This window comes from Gekko japonicus, unplaced genomic scaffold (genome assembly GCF_001447785.1).
Source record: "Gekko japonicus isolate JY-2015 unplaced genomic scaffold, Gekko_japonicus_V1.1 scaffold911, whole genome shotgun sequence".
Taxonomy (NCBI): domain Eukaryota; kingdom Metazoa; phylum Chordata; class Lepidosauria; order Squamata; family Gekkonidae; genus Gekko; species Gekko japonicus.
This window is the reverse complement of record NW_015172582.1, coordinates 475,360-494,030: the sequence shown is the minus strand read 5'-3', so window position 1 is coordinate 494,030 and position 18,671 is coordinate 475,360. Positions and strand designations below refer to the sequence as shown.

At 41.1% G+C, this 18,671-nt stretch overlaps 1 protein-coding gene across 1 annotated transcript in view; it reads left to right on the top strand.

The window, feature by feature from the left end:
- FAM69A (family with sequence similarity 69 member A) overlaps window positions 1-11,316 on the top strand; it is a 24,623-nt gene extending 13,307 nt beyond the window's left edge. The window contains exons 2-5 of the mRNA XM_015421464.1: window positions 4,647-4,781; window positions 6,492-6,599; window positions 8,538-8,714; window positions 10,327-11,316. Of these exons, the coding sequence (XP_015276950.1) occupies window positions 4,647-4,781; window positions 6,492-6,599; window positions 8,538-8,714; window positions 10,327-11,139 (1,233 nt within the window). The 3' untranslated portion in view covers window positions 11,140-11,316. The remainder of the gene's footprint in view (window positions 1-4,646; window positions 4,782-6,491; window positions 6,600-8,537; window positions 8,715-10,326) is intronic.
- Window positions 11,317-18,671: the final 7,355 nt, after the last annotated feature.

Genomic DNA, 18,671 nt, shown 5'->3' with positions numbered 1-18,671 from the left:
AGTCCCCACTCCTCCACTTGCACCTGCTGATGTGACCTTGGGTCAGTCACAAGCTCTGGCACAGCTGTCCTTGAAAAAGAGCAGGTTGTGTCAGAGTTCTCTCAGCCCCACCCACCTCACAGGGTGTCTGTTGTGGGGAGGGGAAGGGGAAGGAGTTTGTAAGCCGCTCTGAGACTCCAAGTGACGGGCGGGGGATACACTGCCATAGACTCCACCCTCCAAACCAGTCAGTCTCACATAGGGAACCATTGTTGCCAATCTCCAGGTGAGGGCTGGAGAGCACTCAGTATTACAACTGTTCTGCAGAAGGGAGGGCAGAAGTCAGCTGAAGTCAAAGGGGCAGATAATGGTAGGTTGATGGCTAGCTGGGAAGGAGATGGGGTTGCCAACTACATGCTGACAAATTCCTGGGGATTTGAGGGGTGGAGCCTGGAGAGGGTGGGGTTTGCAGAGGGGTGGGACCTCAGACAGGTAGACTGCCATAGACTCCACCCTCCAAACCAGCCATTTTGTCCTGGGTAACAATTGTTGCCAATCTCCAGGTGAGGGCTACAGATTACTCACAATTACAACTGCTCTTCAGGTAGCAGAGATCAGTTCCTCTGGAGAAAACAGTGGACTCTGTCATTATACCCTGCTGAGGTCACCACAGCAAATTGACACTGTTTGCCCAAAGCCAGAGCACTGCCCCAGAGCCTCTTTCTAGATCCCATTGTATTGCTTTCACAACGGGCTTTACTGCTAGTCTTATTTATAACAGCTGTTTAGTCATGTTGTAAACGTGACCTTATTTGTATTTTGGAGAATAGCAACTTGCTTTTTCTTATGCTGAATTTCAGCTATATAGATAAAGGAAGAGTGTTGTAGCACCCTGAGACGGATTAATGAGGAAAATTTTCTTCACTTATCATTTGCCTTTCCTGCTGAGACTTGGACTTTGACAGGGAGTTGAACACACTACATCAGACATCAGCAAGATTTTTGCGCCTAGGGAAAAGAAAAAAAAGTTGTGAGCTATGGATTAAAAAGCCTAGTTCAAGATATTTCTTTGCAAAGCTTCAAGGTATACAGATAAGTACTGTGATAATTCACAACAGCTACCTAATTACATTAAGCAACACTACATATATAGAGAGGAGGATAATGTCGGGCACTTGTAGAAGCAAACTTTCCTGACTTCCCCTTCCCACTGCAGCCTCTGACATTATGCCATGGACTCAGTGGATGGCAAAGTGGGAGTCTGCAGCAAGATGGGAATTTACAGCAATTATTCTCCCCTTTTCAGCTTCTGCAAGTGGGAAAAGCTCTTCCGCAGTCTCATTTTAGTCATTTGTTTGTTCATATTGCTTTGGGTCCCATCCCCCCCCCCTTTTCCACATGTGTTTTGCTCCCTCTGGGACTACTAGAGAGAGCAAAACACATTGGAGGGGGGACCCTGAAGCAATAGGGACACGCAAGTAATGAAAATCAAATGTGGAAGATCTCTGGGGGCTCTCATGTTAAGCCCCTGACTAATATCATGTGCACCAATGAATTCTAATTCAACAATTTGCTGTTAGAAGAATGCTGACTTTTAATCAGTGACAGTGTCTCCTGACAGAATGTTTTCTTACCAGCCTCTGACTGTTGCTACTAGTGCCCAAGACCTGGTGAGAGATGTAAAAGTGATTGCACCGCTTGGTAACAGTGACCATAATGTTATTGAGTTTAACGTTTGTATAAATAGGGAGTTGCCCAAAAAGACTGACACAACCACTTTTAACTTCGAAAGGGGTAACTTCTCTGATATGAGGGGATATGTGAGGAAGAAACAAAGGAAAAGTACAAAGGGTCAAAACCATTGGGGAAGCTTGGAGATTATTTAAAACTACAATCCTAGACGCTCAGGAAAAAAATATATACCGCACGTTAGGAAAGGCACAAATAGGTATAGAGAAAGGCCTGCATGGTTAACAAACAAAGTAATGGAAGCTGTAAAAGGTAAGGATTCCTTTAAGTGGTGGAAAGCTAGTCTCAGTGAGACTGATAAAAGGGAACACAGGCTGTGGCAAATAAAATGCAAGTCTGCGATCAGGCAGGCAAAAAGGGAATATGAGGAGCATATAGCAAAAAACATAAAGACCAACAATAAAACTTTCTTCAAATACCATACATTAGAAGCAGAAACCAGCTAGGGAGGGTTACTGAAGGATGATAGGGAAAGGGCTGAGAAGCTGAATGCATTTTTTGCCTCTGTCTTCACTGTGGAAGATGAGAAGTGCTTGCCCACTCCAGAACTGTTGATTTTGGGAGAGGTGTTGAAAGACCTGAGTCAGATTGAGGTGACGAGAGAGGAGGTCCTACAACTAATAGACAACTTAAAAATGGATAAAACACCAGGCTCGGATGGCATACATCCAAGAGTTCTCCTGACTAAAATATGTAATCTTTCATTAACATCTGCCTCCATTCCTGAGGACTGGAAGGTAGCAAATGTCATCCCCATCTTTTAAAAGGGTTCCAGAGGAGATCCGGGAAATTACAGGCCAGTCAGTCTGACGTCAGTACCGGGTAAGTTGGTGGAAACCATTATTCAGGAGATAGTAGGCACACTGATTAACAAAATCTATTGAGGTAGACTCAGCATGGATTCTGTAAGGGAAGATCTTATCTCACTAACCTGTTAGTATTCTTTGAGGGGGTGAACAAACATGTGGATAAGGGGGACCCAATAGATGTTGTTTACCTTGACTTCCAGAAAGCTTTTGATAAAGTTCCTCATCAAAGGCTCCTAAGTAAGCTCAATAGTCATGGGATAAAAGGACAAGTCCTCTTGTGGATCAAAAACTGGCTAATTAATAGGAAACAGAGTGAGTATAAATGGGCAATTTTCACAGTGGAGGATGGTAAGCAGTGGGGTACTGCAGGGCTCAGTACTGGGTCCGATGCTTTTTAACTTGTTCATTAATGATTTGGAGTTGGGAGGAAGCAGTGACGTGGCTAAATTTGCAGATGACACAAAGTTGTTCCAAGGTGGTAAGAACCAGGGAGGATTGTGAGGCCCTTCAAAGGGATCTGTCGAGGATGGGTGAGTGGGCATCAACGTGGCAAGTGGGGTTCAATGTGGCCAAGTGCAAAGTGATGCACATTGGAGCCAAAACTCCTAACTATAAATACACGTTGATGGGGTCCGAACTGGCAGAGACTGACCAAGAGAGAGATCTTGGAGTCATATCGTAGATAACTCAATGAAAATGTCTAGACAGTGTGCAACTGCAATAAAAAAATGCCAACACTATGCTGGGGATTATTAGGAAGGGAATTGAAAACAAATCAGCCAGTATCATAATGCCCCTGTATAAATCAATGGTGCGACCTCATTTGGAGTACTGTGTACAGTTCTGGTCACCACACCTCAAACAGGATATTATAGTTTTGGAAAAAGTGTGGAAAAGGGCAACTAGAATGATAAAAGGGTTGGAACACTTTCCCTATGAAGACAGGTTAAAACGCTTGGGGCTCTTTAGCTTGAAGAAACAACAGCTGAGGGGTGACATGATTGAGGTTTATAAGATTGTGCATGGGATAGTGCAGGTAGAGAAAGAAGTACTTTTCTCCCTTTCTCACAATACAAGAACTCGTGGGCACTCAATGAAATTGCTGAGCAGTTGGGTTAGAACAGATAAAAGGAAGTACTTCACCCAAAGAGTGATTAACACATGGAATTCACTGCCACAGAAGTTGGTGGTGGCTACAAGCATGGATGGCTTCAAGAGGAAATTAGATAAGCATATGGAGCAGAGGTCCATCGGTGGCTGTTAGCCACAAGGTATAGATAGGAACTCTCAGGCTGGGGCAAGTGATGCACTGTATTCTTGGTGCTTGGGGGGGGGGAACAGTGGGAGGGCTTCTAGTGTCCTGGCCCCACCGCTGGACCCCCTGATGGCACCTGATATTTTGGCCACTGTGTGACAGTGTTGGACTGGATGGACCATTGGCCTGATCCAACATTGGCTTTTCTTATGTTCTTAGTTATGTCAAAGTTGTGTCTATTCTTTTGTGTGAAGACTGTCCTGTGTAAATTACAAAATGGCATTGTTTACAGATAATTGCATATATCATGGTGGATGACAAGCAGGTGAATAAGACTTCAGTGGAATAGCTGACATTGCTAAGTTCTGTAATAGACCCTGTTGGTTGATTTGGTAAACCTTATTTCCTGTGTGAAAATCTCTGCTAGACGGTGCATTGTGTGTGACTTTTTGAGATTAGGGGATATCTGTAGTCTAAGACATGTAAGAGAAGAATTTATTTACTTTGTTCTACCCTGCCTTTCTCCCCAAAGGGACCCAGAGTGGCTTGCTACATTCTCCCCTTCTCCATTTTATCGTCACAACATACTGAGGGCATGCAACTGACCCAAGGTCAACCAGCAAGCTTCCATGACAGAGCAGAGATTCAAACCTGGGTCTCCCATATCTTAGTTGGACACACTGGCTGTACTATAGTATACCACTATCATAAAACTATAAAAAGTGTGCTTGCTGATAGAGATACATTATGTGTAGAATTTATCACACCTTATTATCATAGTAGCGGCTCAGTGTGAAATTTGTGCTGGAAATTTTTCCTCATTCCCCCTTGTTTCTTCCTCTTTCTGCTTCAAGGTCCGCTTCTCTTATATGAGAATGAAGTATCTTTTCTTCTCATGGCTAGGAGTATTTATTGGCAGCTGGATTATTTATGTTCAGTACTCATCTTACACAGAACTTTGCAGAGGGCATGACTGCAAGAAAATAATAGTAAGTATAATGGCTGAAATATTAAAAAAAATTCTCAACATCACCTTTGCAGCCTGATCCTGTTTGGTCAGAAATAAGCCTTATTGAGTTCAGACTTGCTCCCCAGTAATGCCCATTTTATTCAGTAGTTGTCTCAGGTATGTCAAAACAAAGATTATAATTTGTTTTGTCCAGAATCATTAGTACCATTAACACCAGACTAACTACTGTGTAGCTTGGTGATTGCAACCTGGGTTTAGCGTCTTTACTGTGGTACTTGTGCCTGTACCAGTGATCCTCCTTTGTAAGAGTGGGTGGTTGCGCCAGACATGTGATACAAAAAGAATGCACATGAGACTAGGCAGAGGTCTCTCACTGACGGATGTTGTATGGGGTGGTGGGTAAGTACCAAATGTCCTAGGACAAGGATTGGATCAGATAATCAGGAACCACTAGGGGTTCACATGATAACCTGAAACTGAAACACTTCAAATTAGGGGCGTGCATTCGGCAAAGCCAAACTGGGAAAATACCCAAAAAAACCATTGTCGGTATTTTTCAAGTATCATATAAGCCAAATACAGATCAGAGATCTGTATTCAGGTACTGGTATAGCTGAACCCCCAAAATCTGATATTATCCAGCTTTTTTCCCAGTTCATTTTGCTATACCAAAAACAAGGTGTGGTTTAAACCTAACAGCCTGAGCTGCCAGTCAGCTGTTAGGTTGAAAGGCATTTTAAACATGCCGGGCTTCCCTGCCTGATCTGATCTGGAGAAGAGCAGGCAGGGAACTTAGGCATGTTTGCATGCCTGCCCTTTGCTTCCCCAGCCAGCCTGCCACAGCAGGTTGGCTGGGAAAGTGAAGGGCAGGCATGCAGACATATGCCCCCTTCCTTTCCTGAGCCTTTCCACTTTTGCGGAGAAGCTCGGGGAGGGGAGGGGAGGGAAAGAAAGGCATTTAAAACATGCTGGGATTCCCTGCCTGATCTTCTCCAGGTGCCCTGCGGCTGTGGGGCACCTGGGGAAGAAAAGGCTGGGAACCCAGGCATGTTTTCATGCCTGCCCTTTGCTTCCCTGGCCAGCCCACTGCAGTGGGTAGGCTGGGGAAGGGAAGGGCAGTTATGCAAACATGCCCCCCATCTTCCTTGAGCCTCTCCACTTTTGCAGAGAAACTCAAGGAGGGGAGGGAAAGTGGGGGGACATGTTTAAATTATTTTAAACATGCTTGGGATCCCTGCCTGCCCTTCTCCAGCTACCCCTTGTCAGCTAGAGAAGGGAAGGCAGAGAACCCAGGCTTTCCCTTGTCAATTTCACTCACATCTGACTGTCAGGAAGTGAAACTGACAAGGAACTCTGTAGGGACTACCAGAGGGAAAGAAGGCAGTTTAACATGCCTCCTTTCCCTCTGGTGGAGTATATGAGACCCGAATATATTCAGCAATACTGAATATTTCCCCAATCTGAATACTCTACTGGTATTGGACTGGGGGAATTCGGCATGTATCGATATTTTTCGGGTCTGATTTACCTGAAGCTGAAAAATACCATTTTGTTTGGTTTTTTTAACACCCATACTTCAAATACTGGTCCTGTCTCATTCAGAATAGATATGTAGCTTATATGTAGGATAAGATTTGCCTTTAAAATAATTAGCAAAAGTCTTTTGTTAGTGGAAAGATGGGGTGATTCTCAGATTGTCTGACAGCTGCCTCCTTTTCTCCCCCCACAGTGTGATAAATATAAGACTGGAGTTATTGATGGATCAGCATGCAGTAGTCTGTGTACAAGACAAACTCTGTATTTTGGAAAATGCTTGTCAACCAAACCCAATAATCAGGTATGCTTTTTTTAACCAAGTTCAGAAAATATGAGATGATAAAATTCCAAAGATGATTCTCTGTTCCAGTGTATTACTGTTAAAAGACAGGTAAAATACATTCGAAGGACTTTATGTTAAACAGGCTCACAATATTGCCAAACCCGAATGTTTCAAAATTACCTTCTGATAAGTATCTGCCCAGAATGATGATGTAATGCCATTTATATAACCTTATTGTGAAACAGGAAAATCTGAGTGTTTGTTTTCACGTCAAACCTGTGAGATAGGTTGGGCTGAGAGAGGAAGACTGGCCGAAGCCTGGTCACCCAGTGAGTTTCATGGCAGTGCAGAGATTTGAATCCTGGTCTCCCAGATCCTAGTCTTGCACTGTAGCTACAGCAGCACACCAGCTCATCCCGACAGAAGCTTTTTTTCCAGTTTAGTCTAGCAAAGAAGATAACACAAATGATCTGGCCACCTGGATCCATGCCACAGTAACATTGAAACTAGATCTCTGTCATGCACTCCATAAAGGCCTCCCCTTAAAGTCAACTCAGAGACTAGTTAGTGCCGAATGGCATTGCTCAGTTATTCTTGGGAGGTAGGCAGAGCATGCATATTATTCCCATTCTGCAGTCACTCCATTGGCTGCCCATCAGTAACCAGGCTCAATTAAAGTTGTTGGGTATGTAAACCCCTTCGTGGCCTTGATCCTGCATATCTGCGAGAAAACCACTCCCCCTATTCACCACCATGGCAGCTTTGCCGTGCCTTTTGCAAATGGGCAAAATCAGCAACTGCCTGTAAGCATGCATTCTCTATTGTGGCCCCCACATGTTACAGAATGGCTGACCTGACAAGTCAGAAAGGCTCCCATTCTCCTAACTGTCCACAAACTATGCAAAACTGAATTATTCAGAAGGGCTTTGTAGCAAAGGTAATAGGGCAGTATTGTTAATGAAATGCCTCAGAAAGACACTTTGGAAAAGCAATAGGGACTGTGGAGTATACTACTGTACCTTCTGTCCATCACTGTTAGTTTAATCCTGCTAAGTAATTGCTGTATCATTTAAGTTTAAGAATTATGCATGAAAAACTATGGATGTGATATAAGAATCTTCGCTTTGGTTTTGATTTTATTTGTGCCATCGATTAGGTGAATTCATAACTTGATTTTTTTAAAAAAGTTACAAATCAATAAAACATGCATGTACTCTCAAACATAATTGCTAGGGATAGTCACCTGAAAAAAAGTTAATTGTAGCTTTGAAACTGCCAAGCTTGGCTAATACTGCCTTAGTAATAGCATCCAGTCATTGCTACCAATTTTATGAAACAATATTTTGAAGAGGGTAATTTTTGTGGAAAAATTCAGCCCCACGTCTCTGCATACGAAAACAACATTTCTGAAGGGAAAAAAAAACAACATTCTTTTTCTGTGCACATATCCCAGCAGGTAGTTTTCTACATATGATAAAAGGGGGCATGCCTCTTCAGAGAGCCAATTTGGTGTAATGGTTAAGAGTGGCAGACTCTAATCTGGAGACCTGGGTTTGATTCCCCACTCCTCCACATGAAGACATCTGGGTAATCTTGGGTCAGTCACCACTATCTCAGCCCCACCTACCTCACAGGGTGTCTGTTGTTGGGAGAGGAAGGGAAAGCTATTGTAAGCCGCTCTGAGACTCCTTCGGGTAGGGAAAAGTGGGGTATAAAAACCAACTCCTGCTCCTCCTCCTTTGTCATCAGTTCCCACCCCCAGTGTTTTGTAAGTGCTTTATTAAAATCTAAGTGAAATTCTTTTTTCAGCTCTGCTGCCAGTTGATCAAAGCACCTATTTCATCAATCAAAAGGTTTTTCATCAAGTGTAAACTGACTTAATCAGCTAAATAGTTCTTTGGTGTCAAACAGGATTGTCTCCTAGAATTTTCCTTTTATCTCCTCTCTCTTGTTCAGATGTACCTAGGAGTCTGGGGTAATCTACAAGGTGTTATAAAATGCCAGATGGACGAAATTGCTCATATTGATCTCAGAACTGAACTGGAACCAAGGAAGGAAACTGTTCTATTTGATAAACCAACTAGAGGAACCACAGTTCAGAAATTCAAAGAGATGGTCTATGGGCTTTTTAAAGTAAGTATATTTCCCACAGTGTCCCTATGGCGACAAACTTTTAGGCTCAGTAATATGGTGATGCCCTAGTCTCCATTGTTTACTATGTAATACTAAAATGAGCTATGTATTGGGATGACCATATACTGCAAATGGTGAGTTTTAAAAAAAAGATTTTACTTTCAAATAGCTAACTGGACAAGTGAGTCTAAGAAAAAATACTAAATTAGTACAGAACACACTGACTCCATTGATAATGTCATAGTAAGGAATGTTTTAAATTGTGATTGGTGCAACAAACTCTGATTGGTCTACCAGATGTAAATAAGAATTCCTAGGTTTCCTTTCAGCAGAGAAAATACAGTCTTTCAGCTGTGAAGGTGATCTTGGGGACAGCGCTACTCAATAGACTCTGGCCTGTAATTTCAACAACTACAGTTTGTACAAAACATTAGTTGACAAACTAGGTACAAGACCCTGTTTTTGAAATCTTGCTAACCAGCAAACCCTAATTTGTTGGACTATCTGCATTTCACAATAATTCGGCCATCTATCCAGGGTTTGAGTAATTATGGTTTTTAAGCCATAGTTTATCATGACTTCTGAATGCAACTCTGTCAAGTCTGCATTGCTTAAGCGCATCTGGCCCAGTATCATCCTGCTAAAATTACTAAGCAAATAGGCTGAGAAAGGAGAGCAGGAAGGAAAGTGTGAAAGAGTTTATCAGTATGCGTGGCCAGTGTGAGTCATATGGGTATTTAAGGGGCTTGGCTGTAATGCTGAGGTATATGGCCTGGTGTGTTACCTCTTTTGTGAGCAGGGAAAGTGACATAGGAGAAAATAAATAAGGTGGGGTCTTGGGGCATGCATGTGTTATGTATCGTGTCCTGTCACACAACTAACGCATTCTGCTCATCTGGAAGCTTGAACTTGATTAAGCCCAGTAAAGTTACCTTCGTTTACAGAAAATTCTGGTCTGATTTCTCTGGCATAATTTTGTGGCATTCTCTTAAGCCAGAAGTTCTTGAAGCAGTATGTACAACTAGAGCTTTAGAACATTCTCATAAAACATTTCCTTTTTTAATCTTAATACTGCATGTACAAACTGCATACTATTAAAGAGTTGTGTAACTGGCATTTCATGGAACTGAGAACAAACTGTACTTTAACTGCTTGTTTTCTCTCACTACTGAGATTGGGGAATTATGTTATGACTTTTAATATGCTGCTATCATTCATGCTATTCTAACTGTTAATTCATTACATGTTTTTCTGACCTGTCTTCATTTTTGAACACTTGAAATGTTGGAATAGCACCACAAGATATACAGTTCCTTCATCCTTGGTCAAATAATCAGAATATTACAAAATGTGCTTTTTAAAATAGCTGTTAATCAGTGTTAGAAAAGGTGATGTGTAAAATGCTCCTAAATAATTCATCTGAGAAACTTCAATAACAAGGAAGGATCTCTTGCTATCCTATGATTGACCAAGGCGTATATCAAGGTTTTATTAATTTATTTCAGTGAATTTCAGTTATGTACAGTCCAGTGTTAGTATCAAACAACAGTTTAGTTGTTGGAAGAAATAAATGCGTATGATATTTGACTATGTATACATGGCTTCTTTCTAGGCAAAACTAGGTGAGCAGGGAAACCTTCCTGATTTGGTTAATCTCATCTTGTCTGTTGCGGATGGAAACAAAGATGGCAGAGTTTCCTTGCCGGAAGCAAAGTCAGCATGGGCTCTACTTCAGTTAAATGAGTTTCTGCTAATGGTAATCCTTCAGGATAAAGAACATACTCCAAAATTATTGGGCTTCTGCGGGGATCTTTACGTGATGGAAAAAGTTGAATATACCTCCCTTTTTGGAATAAGCCTTCCATGGATCATAGAACTTTTCATTCCCTCTGGTTTCAGAAGAAGCATAGATCAGTGGTTTACTCCATCATGGCCAAGAAAGGCAAAAATAGCCATAGGGCTTCTAGAATTTGTGGAAGACATTTTCCATGGACCTTATGGGAATTTTCTTATGTGTGATACGAGTGCCAAAAACTTGGGTTATAATGACAAATATGACTTGAAAATGGTGGATATGAGAAAAATAGTGCCAGAAATGAACTTGAAAGAACTGATTAAAGATCGTCACTGTGAGTCTGACTTGGATTGTGTGTATGGATCAGACTGTAGGACTGTGTGTGACCAAAGTAAAATGAAATGTACCACAGAAATAATTCAGCCAAATTTAGCAAAGGTGTGCCATTTACTTAAGGACTACTTGCTTCGTGGGGCTCCTTTGGAAATACATGAAGAGCTAGAGAAACAGCTGTACTCTTGCATTGCCCTGAAAGTCTCGGCTAACCAGATGGAGATGGAGCATTCCTTAATACTCAACAACTTAAAAACTTTATTGTGGAAAAAAATATCTCATACAAATGATTCTTAGTTTGTCTCTGAAGGAAACATGGCTACTGCTGTAGGAACTGACCACTTTGTGAAACACAGCTTCAACATGTCCATTTAGCTTCATCGATTTCATTAGTACTCCTTCAGACACTGCCATCCCAGTGATTTTTCCAGCAGGCAAAATGGAAGTGTGTTCACCAATATCTGCTTTGACAGAGGCTACAGAAGCTATGGGGCTACAGCAATCCCACCTGGGGGGGGGGGGTGCAGCCTCCATGTTCTCCTTCTGCCATTTCCCAATTAACAGTTTTACCATAGACATTTTGTTAATCATATTTACTGTGATCCCCCAGACTTAATGATTTGAGACAAACTTGTATTTTTAGGGGGGGAAAGTGTAGGGTTCAGAGCTCCTGCAGCTGCACTGCTTCAGAATATGTGTGGGATAAAGTTTGAATACGTGGCCATTTTCAAGACTTCCTGCATATGGGAATCTGCCTGCCTATTATACTGTTTTTCCATAGGCAGGGAGTTTTGAAATAGGAGACTGCTGAAACTCATGAGTCCTACCTGCACTCTTAAGTAATCCAATCCCAAGGGGGCTTCAGCCATTTAATACTTCATTTCCCCCCAGTCACCCACAATGGGTTGTGGTTACTTCAGAAGTTTCTTTTGGAATCTCAGTTTTTACAAACCCTTAGCTGGAAGACCCACCACTATTAGAATCTAACATGGTAGAATCCAAGCTGCTGTTTATACATAAAATGAATATTTTCCAATTTGTCTACTAATTTTAGCAGGGCAGAATTTGCACATTAGTGATTTTTAAGAGAAAATCAATGTGATGATTGAAAAAAATGTTTTAAAGAAACCGAAGGTTTTTGGAACCTGATTTTGTTAGCTTTTTACATTTGTACACACATTTACCTCATGCATACATTGAATGTTACTAAGTTAACAGAAATTTCCTAGTTAAACATGCATTGTACCATGCTTGCAGTTTCAAATGAAAAAGCATGTTGCGTGCATATACATACACTGTAGCAGCAATATTTATAGATACATAAATAAAACAGACAAATTACACAAATTTATAATAAAGGGGTTAAGTGTTACACAGTTCTGAAGCCAAGGATTTAGGGGGCACTTTAAACTCAATTTTGTATGTGGATTAAATTATTTTTAGTGCAATTAATAGTCCAATCGTAGTTGTTGCTATTTGAGTTGAAATATTTAAAACCATAGGTCTGGTCAAAGGTAAGCACCTTTAATAGCCTGTTCCCATGCATGTTTTTGATTAAACTTCCACTGGATTCAATAGGAATGTGCATAGGACTACAGGCTAAAACAATTTGACTTCAACAGGGAAGTAGTTATGTGCTTAACCCTCTGAAATCAGAGGAACAACCATACTTAATACTGACTGTCTCTTTCTCTACCAGCCACATTGGTAAATTATGTTGTAGTTGAGGATCCAAGTCTTTTCATCCAAGAATCAAATAAGTTAAGCTCTCACTTAACAGAATTGTGGATCATTTTTATGTGTTGTCCTGAAATTGTGGGTATTAGATTGGATCCAGAGGTTCCCATCTGGTAAGTGACAATCTCCTAAGTGGAGGGGAGACCACTGGCTCCAACGCACTGTTTTTAAGTTGAATTTTGAATGAATGTTGTGCAAAGTCTAAATTTGTTCTAGGACCAGGGCAGGCTGGTTTTTAAACCAGGGTTTGCCTTATATTTAGGAGCCCTGGGTGTTCTGAACTGAAACTTTATCTTTGCTTTACCTTGCAAAGCAAGCAAAATGAAATAAGACAATGGTCAGATACATGTATGTTTAAGAGCACTTCTCCTAGTTCAATTTTTGGAACTGTTTGGTACTTTTTCCAATATCTATTTTGTATATTTCACAGGGCTACATGCATGGTCTCCACTTCTGAACCAATATGACAACTTTGATTGCAAAAGATAATCTTGGTGTCCTTTTTAGTGTCTACCTGTTAACACTACAGTTCAGTGCAGTTGGACAGTTCCCTAATTCTGCTCAAATGACATGTCATTGTTTTGCAGAACTACAGTGAAACACTTGTGCACATGAGCCTTGATACTAACACATAACTCTCCACCTCTTCATTTGCTATATTGGTATTGCTCTTACAAGGGGGATAAGCAAAATAAATTCCTTTATTTTAAAATTTCTCTTCTAAAATTTAACATGCTGTCAACTTGTTCTAGCTACATAATGAACATGCACTCAGAAAACAAAATGGTCTGTGTTCCCTATATTAAATAAATGTGAAATACTAATTTGTTTTACAATCATATGCATTGTTGCCTTCTATAAATATTTTTACTAACCCCTATCTTGCACAATGTCCACTTTGGGTTTTTTGACTGACAGATATTCTTCAAGAAGCAGCACTTAATATTTCAAACTATTAATGACCCCACATCTTACCCGGCATATGTTCATGTCAGGTAGATCTGAATGTCAGTATTGTTACTATCATTGCTCAGTGGGGCGGGGGAATATTGAGCCAAATATTTCTAGACATTTGAAATAATGTTGGAGTAACAACTTGTTAACAAAGCAGTTTCTACTGTTTTCTTTTGATTGCTGTTACACCATCTTCAAGAGTTTTCATTTTGAATATGAATTGTTTACAATAAACTGGAATTATTTCCCCTTTCTGGAAGTATTGTTTATTGGACTAGTCCTAGGAGGACAAAGAAGATGACTTTCTAGTGGAGGGGGAAAGAAGGGAACAACTCATCGTCATTTTCTGTATGAATACAAGGAAGCATTTGAGTTTTCAGTATGAGATACCAGTCCCAAGAAAAAGGATAACTGCTTTTTTCAGGGCATAGCCATGTTGATTTGCTTGCAGGAGAACAGCTAGATTCAGCTCCAGTAACACCTTAGAGACCAACTTTTCGGGGTATAAGCTTTTAAAAGTCAATGCTCTTGTAGAAGTCAACGCTCCCTTTAGGCATCAAGCTGAGCATTCATTTTGATCTTTTACTTGTTTAGTATTGTTTTTGTGGTTGTGGCTTCACAGTAGTCTAAACAGCCTTGAAGGTTTATTTAAGAAGGAAAATGTTGTTAGCAGCTGCATTGGCCCACTGTAAAATTCAAACTTAATTTTTATTAGGCTCAACCAGATAACACATAATGGTGCAAGATTTTGAATTCACTAGAATTCATCAGGCTGGATATTACAAAAAAAATAATGCTTTAAGAGGAAAATTCTTCAGGATATGATGATGAGTCTGAACAATCTGTGTTATGTGCAGAGCTGTGACTAATGAAAACCCTATTCTCCATATCTTATCATGTTCTTTTACTTATTGACTGAGTTCAAGTATCATAAATGTAGAAATAAGTTGTTAGCAACTGGTTCAGTACCAAAATAACATTCAGAAAGCAGAACATGCTCCATATAACACCTTTAATTAGGACCAGCTAAATTATACACAACTCTCTGTGAGTCTGCATGGTCACTGGAACTCATGTCAGTCATCCTCTTATGCCTCCTCAAATCTCCCCAGTGAGTTACCAAGAGTGCATGTCTATGACTTTGTGTAGGTATCCCAAACCCCCCCCCCCCTTTTGTGAGTTTAGGGAACTCTTCTTTGTAGCTGTCACCAGTCAGTCCCTATCCTGTATAGGCACAGCCTACAGTTCATGTTTCAAGCAACTGAGAGTTTTTTAAACTTTTCACAGTTACTTAGAATCTCTAAAATGAGAGGCTTTTGTTTCAGTGTTTCCCAAACACTCCAGTACACTTTCTTGAGTATCAACTGACTCTTCAGGTATTAAAAAGGCAGTTTCTACATGCATCTGAACAGGGATCACTCCACTCCTCAGAGCGATCTCCCTTTTCCAACTGGGTAGGGAAATTCTTCTCTCACTAGATCTGTCCCTTTTTCTGGCCCAAATTTCAATCTTCACCTAACTACCCACTCCTCCTGCCAACCTTCTCAGCACTCTGTGTTAAACTGCTGTCAGTCAGTGCTAAACACAAACCATATCAGTACTAAACCCTTCTCTGTCAGGGCTAGACTCAGACTCATCAATACTAGACTTTTCTCAGTGAGGGCTGAATTCAGAATCCCTCTTCAGCATTCAGCTCTCAAGGCTGAGTATTAACCTTCACAGTCCATTACCTGTTTACACAGCACTTATGTGACAAACTGCACTTTAAAATCTTATAGGTATATAATTCTACTAGATCAAGGTATCTAGATTTTTTCAGTAATAGGCTACATGATCAGAAATTCATGTGTGCTAGCCATAGTTTTATTGGCAAAATATAGCCTGTTAGCTATTCAAAAATAGATTTTTAACAGTAACACAAAAGCTGCCCAAAACAGTTTAATCAGCTTTATTTGTACAAAAGGGCAGTTAACAGGCCTAGTAACATTGATCAATTGTGATCAAGTCAATGAAAATAGTGCTACATAAGTGAACTATTCTCAAGAGTTTTGAGGTGTGTCTGGGAAAAGTTTCAATTTTGACTCCAGGTTTACATCACTGAGGCTGGTTTCAGCCTTTTAGCCATTTATAAGTCTTACTATCAAATAATTTTGATATTTTCTGAGACATCTGAATCTAACCCAATTAACACATCATTCAAAACTTTAACCCCCAAAAATACACATCAAGCCCTGAAATTAAGCCTGAAACAGGTCAGATTACTAGTTGTTGTTTTTTTTTAAAATCAGTCTAATGTAGTTGTGTACATTATTTAAGGACAATTACCATTTCAATTACAATTTCCCTTTCGTCATTGTCTATATATCCGTGTCATTATGTAATTGTAATGGAATTAGAACAGTTCACAAAAGTTTTAGGTTAAAAAATGTAGGTGAGGTACACCCCAGGGTCATGCCTATGGCCCATGCCACACACCCATATACTGATAGATGGGCAATATAATCATCTACCTAATCCTGGATGCTACTTTTGATTTTTAAAAACTGAGGTGTGGTCTAAAATACAGTTGCCTAGACATTGGTCCCATTGAAATCAAAGCCTTTTTTAAAAAAAAAAAGTTAATCCCTTAAGAGAGTATTACTGAAAAGTTCAGTTACTATAAATATAGCAAAACAGGTTGCACTGTGAAAGTCAAGACTCCATTATTTTAATGTTTAGACAATACTGTCCCCTAGTGTAACATGCTGCTATGTAATTGTATATACTCAGCTTATATATAAAACTCAACAGGAGAAAACACAGCAGCCTAATAAAATTGTGTCATTCCAGGGGGTATTTGCTATTTGTGTATTGCAGTAGATAGTAGTACAAGCAGGGATGCTTAATTATCCCCTTTGTTCAGTTTCCCGTTTGAAGCCAATTTTCAATCACTGCCCTCAGTTACCTGAATAAATTTTTACATTTGTGTTAGAATTGCATTTTTCACCTGTTTTGTCACCTTTATTTCATTTTAAAAATAAAGCGGGTTTTGATGGGGCTACATGGCAGTTCTCATTTCTAGCCATGTTGCCTGTGCATGGACCCAGTCCTAAATACTCAGTGTATACTTGTACTGTTCTTTAATAGGGTTAAAAGTAACCAAGAACTCATTCAAGAAATTCAAGAACTCAGACAGAATGCAGTGTTAGGAAATCTAGCAAAACTACCACAGTAAGCTGCTACATTTTAAAAAAGCCCAACAATGTAGGATCATTCTAGAAGAAATCTAAAAGGTAAAGGTTTTCCTTGCTCGAAAACTAGTCGAATCTGACTGTAGGGGGCGGTGCTCATCTGTTTCCAAGCCGAAGAGCCAGCGCTGTCCAAAGGCTTCTCCGTGGTCATGTGGCCAGTGTGACTAAATGCCGAGGCGCATGGAAAGCTATTACCTTCCCACTTGAAGCAGTACCTGTTTATCTACTTGCAATTTCTTGCTTTCGAACTGCTAGGTTGGCAGTAACTGGGGCCAGAGACAGGTGCTCACTCCGTCATGCGGCACACTCGGGTCTCAAACTGCCGAACTTCAGACCTTCCAGTCTGCAGCTCAACGTCTTAACCTCTAAGCCACCACGGCCTCTAGAAGAAATCTATCATTCTATATAAAATATACCAAACCTATCAGTACTGATTATGTGCACTTACAAAATGGTCTTCTTGTATAAGATGCTACTTTCAGTAGCAAATTGTCTTTTGGTGGTTTTATAGAGGAGGAAGTGCCCTTCAGCTATAGCTTTAGAGTATTTTCCCCAAGTCTTGTTTTATACTTCCCATCATTATAAAAACACAAGGAAATCATAGCATGATTTTAAATAGCATGAAATTAATTAAATAAATAAATAATTGTAATATTCACCCTAACACAGAGTTTTTGTTAGTAATAATGTTTTATTCAACTTATAAATGTACAAGTACAGACCCACAAGAAACTTGTGGGATGGTTATCTCATTCATTACACCTTTGCTTCCTCTCCTCAACCCCTACCTCTCTCACACTATTTCTCCCCTCTGTCCAACTTTTCTTACTCTCTATTTCTTCTCCATGCATGTGACTGTCTCTCTCTTTCTGACCTGTCACCTTTCTTTGTTTTTCTGCCTCCCCAGTTCATCACTTCCTCTTTCTGCCCCCATCACTCTCCCAGCCTCCTGCCTTCTTCCTCCCCCACTCCCCAGAGCAGCAGCAGCAGTAGTGGTGGCAGTGCTCCTAGCCAAGGGTCATTTCATAGAAAAAAAGCTGCAGGACCTCATTAGCATAACTTATTAGCATATGCCACACACCCTGACATCACCGGAAGTGTGCACCAAGCCCCTCTGACAGGCAGAAGCACCTGGGATCCATTCTTTCCCCCCTCTCCCTTCCCTTCGCCTCCAAGTCGGGCGAAGGAAAAGGGGAGGGGGAGGATCTCAAGTGCTTCTGCCTGACAGAGGTGCCGGCGTGCCCACAGCCAGCCTGGGCGAATTATAGAATCATAGAGTGGGAAGGGACCTCCAAGGTCATCTAGTCCAACCCCCTGCACAATGCCTGGAGCCTGAAAAGGGTGGGGAGGGCAGCTCAGCAGGCCCCCCCCCCGCTGTGGTTGCAGCTGCCCCCGAAAGCGGCGACAGAAGGACCATAACTTTTTAAAGAGCCCTTAAGGACAGCTGGGGGAGCCAGAATAACCTCTCACGAGGGCTCAGGGAGGGCAGGGAACATTTTGCCACACCCCCTCCCACCACATGGGGGCATCGCAGCTGCCACCAAGAACAGCAACGGCGGCCATAACTTTTTAAAGAGCCCCTCCCGAGAGCTGGGGGAGGCAGGGGAGCCAGAATGACCTCTTGCGTGTGATGTCCAAGCGGCACAGTGAAAACGTTACAAGTAGAAGACTCTAACTAGGATCACAGTATATTCTTAACAGAATGTTTTTTACCCATAGCTCATCTTATCTTACCCGACTGTAGCCAAGTTCATACTCTCAGCAGACCTAGCAGACCATGTGCACAAATGTCCAATCTTCCTGTGGGAACATTGATATTCCGGGCATGCCTCTCAGAAAATCACCATTCCCACAGGCTTACAAACTCCTTTCCCTTCCCCTCCCCACAACAGACACCCTGTGAAGTAG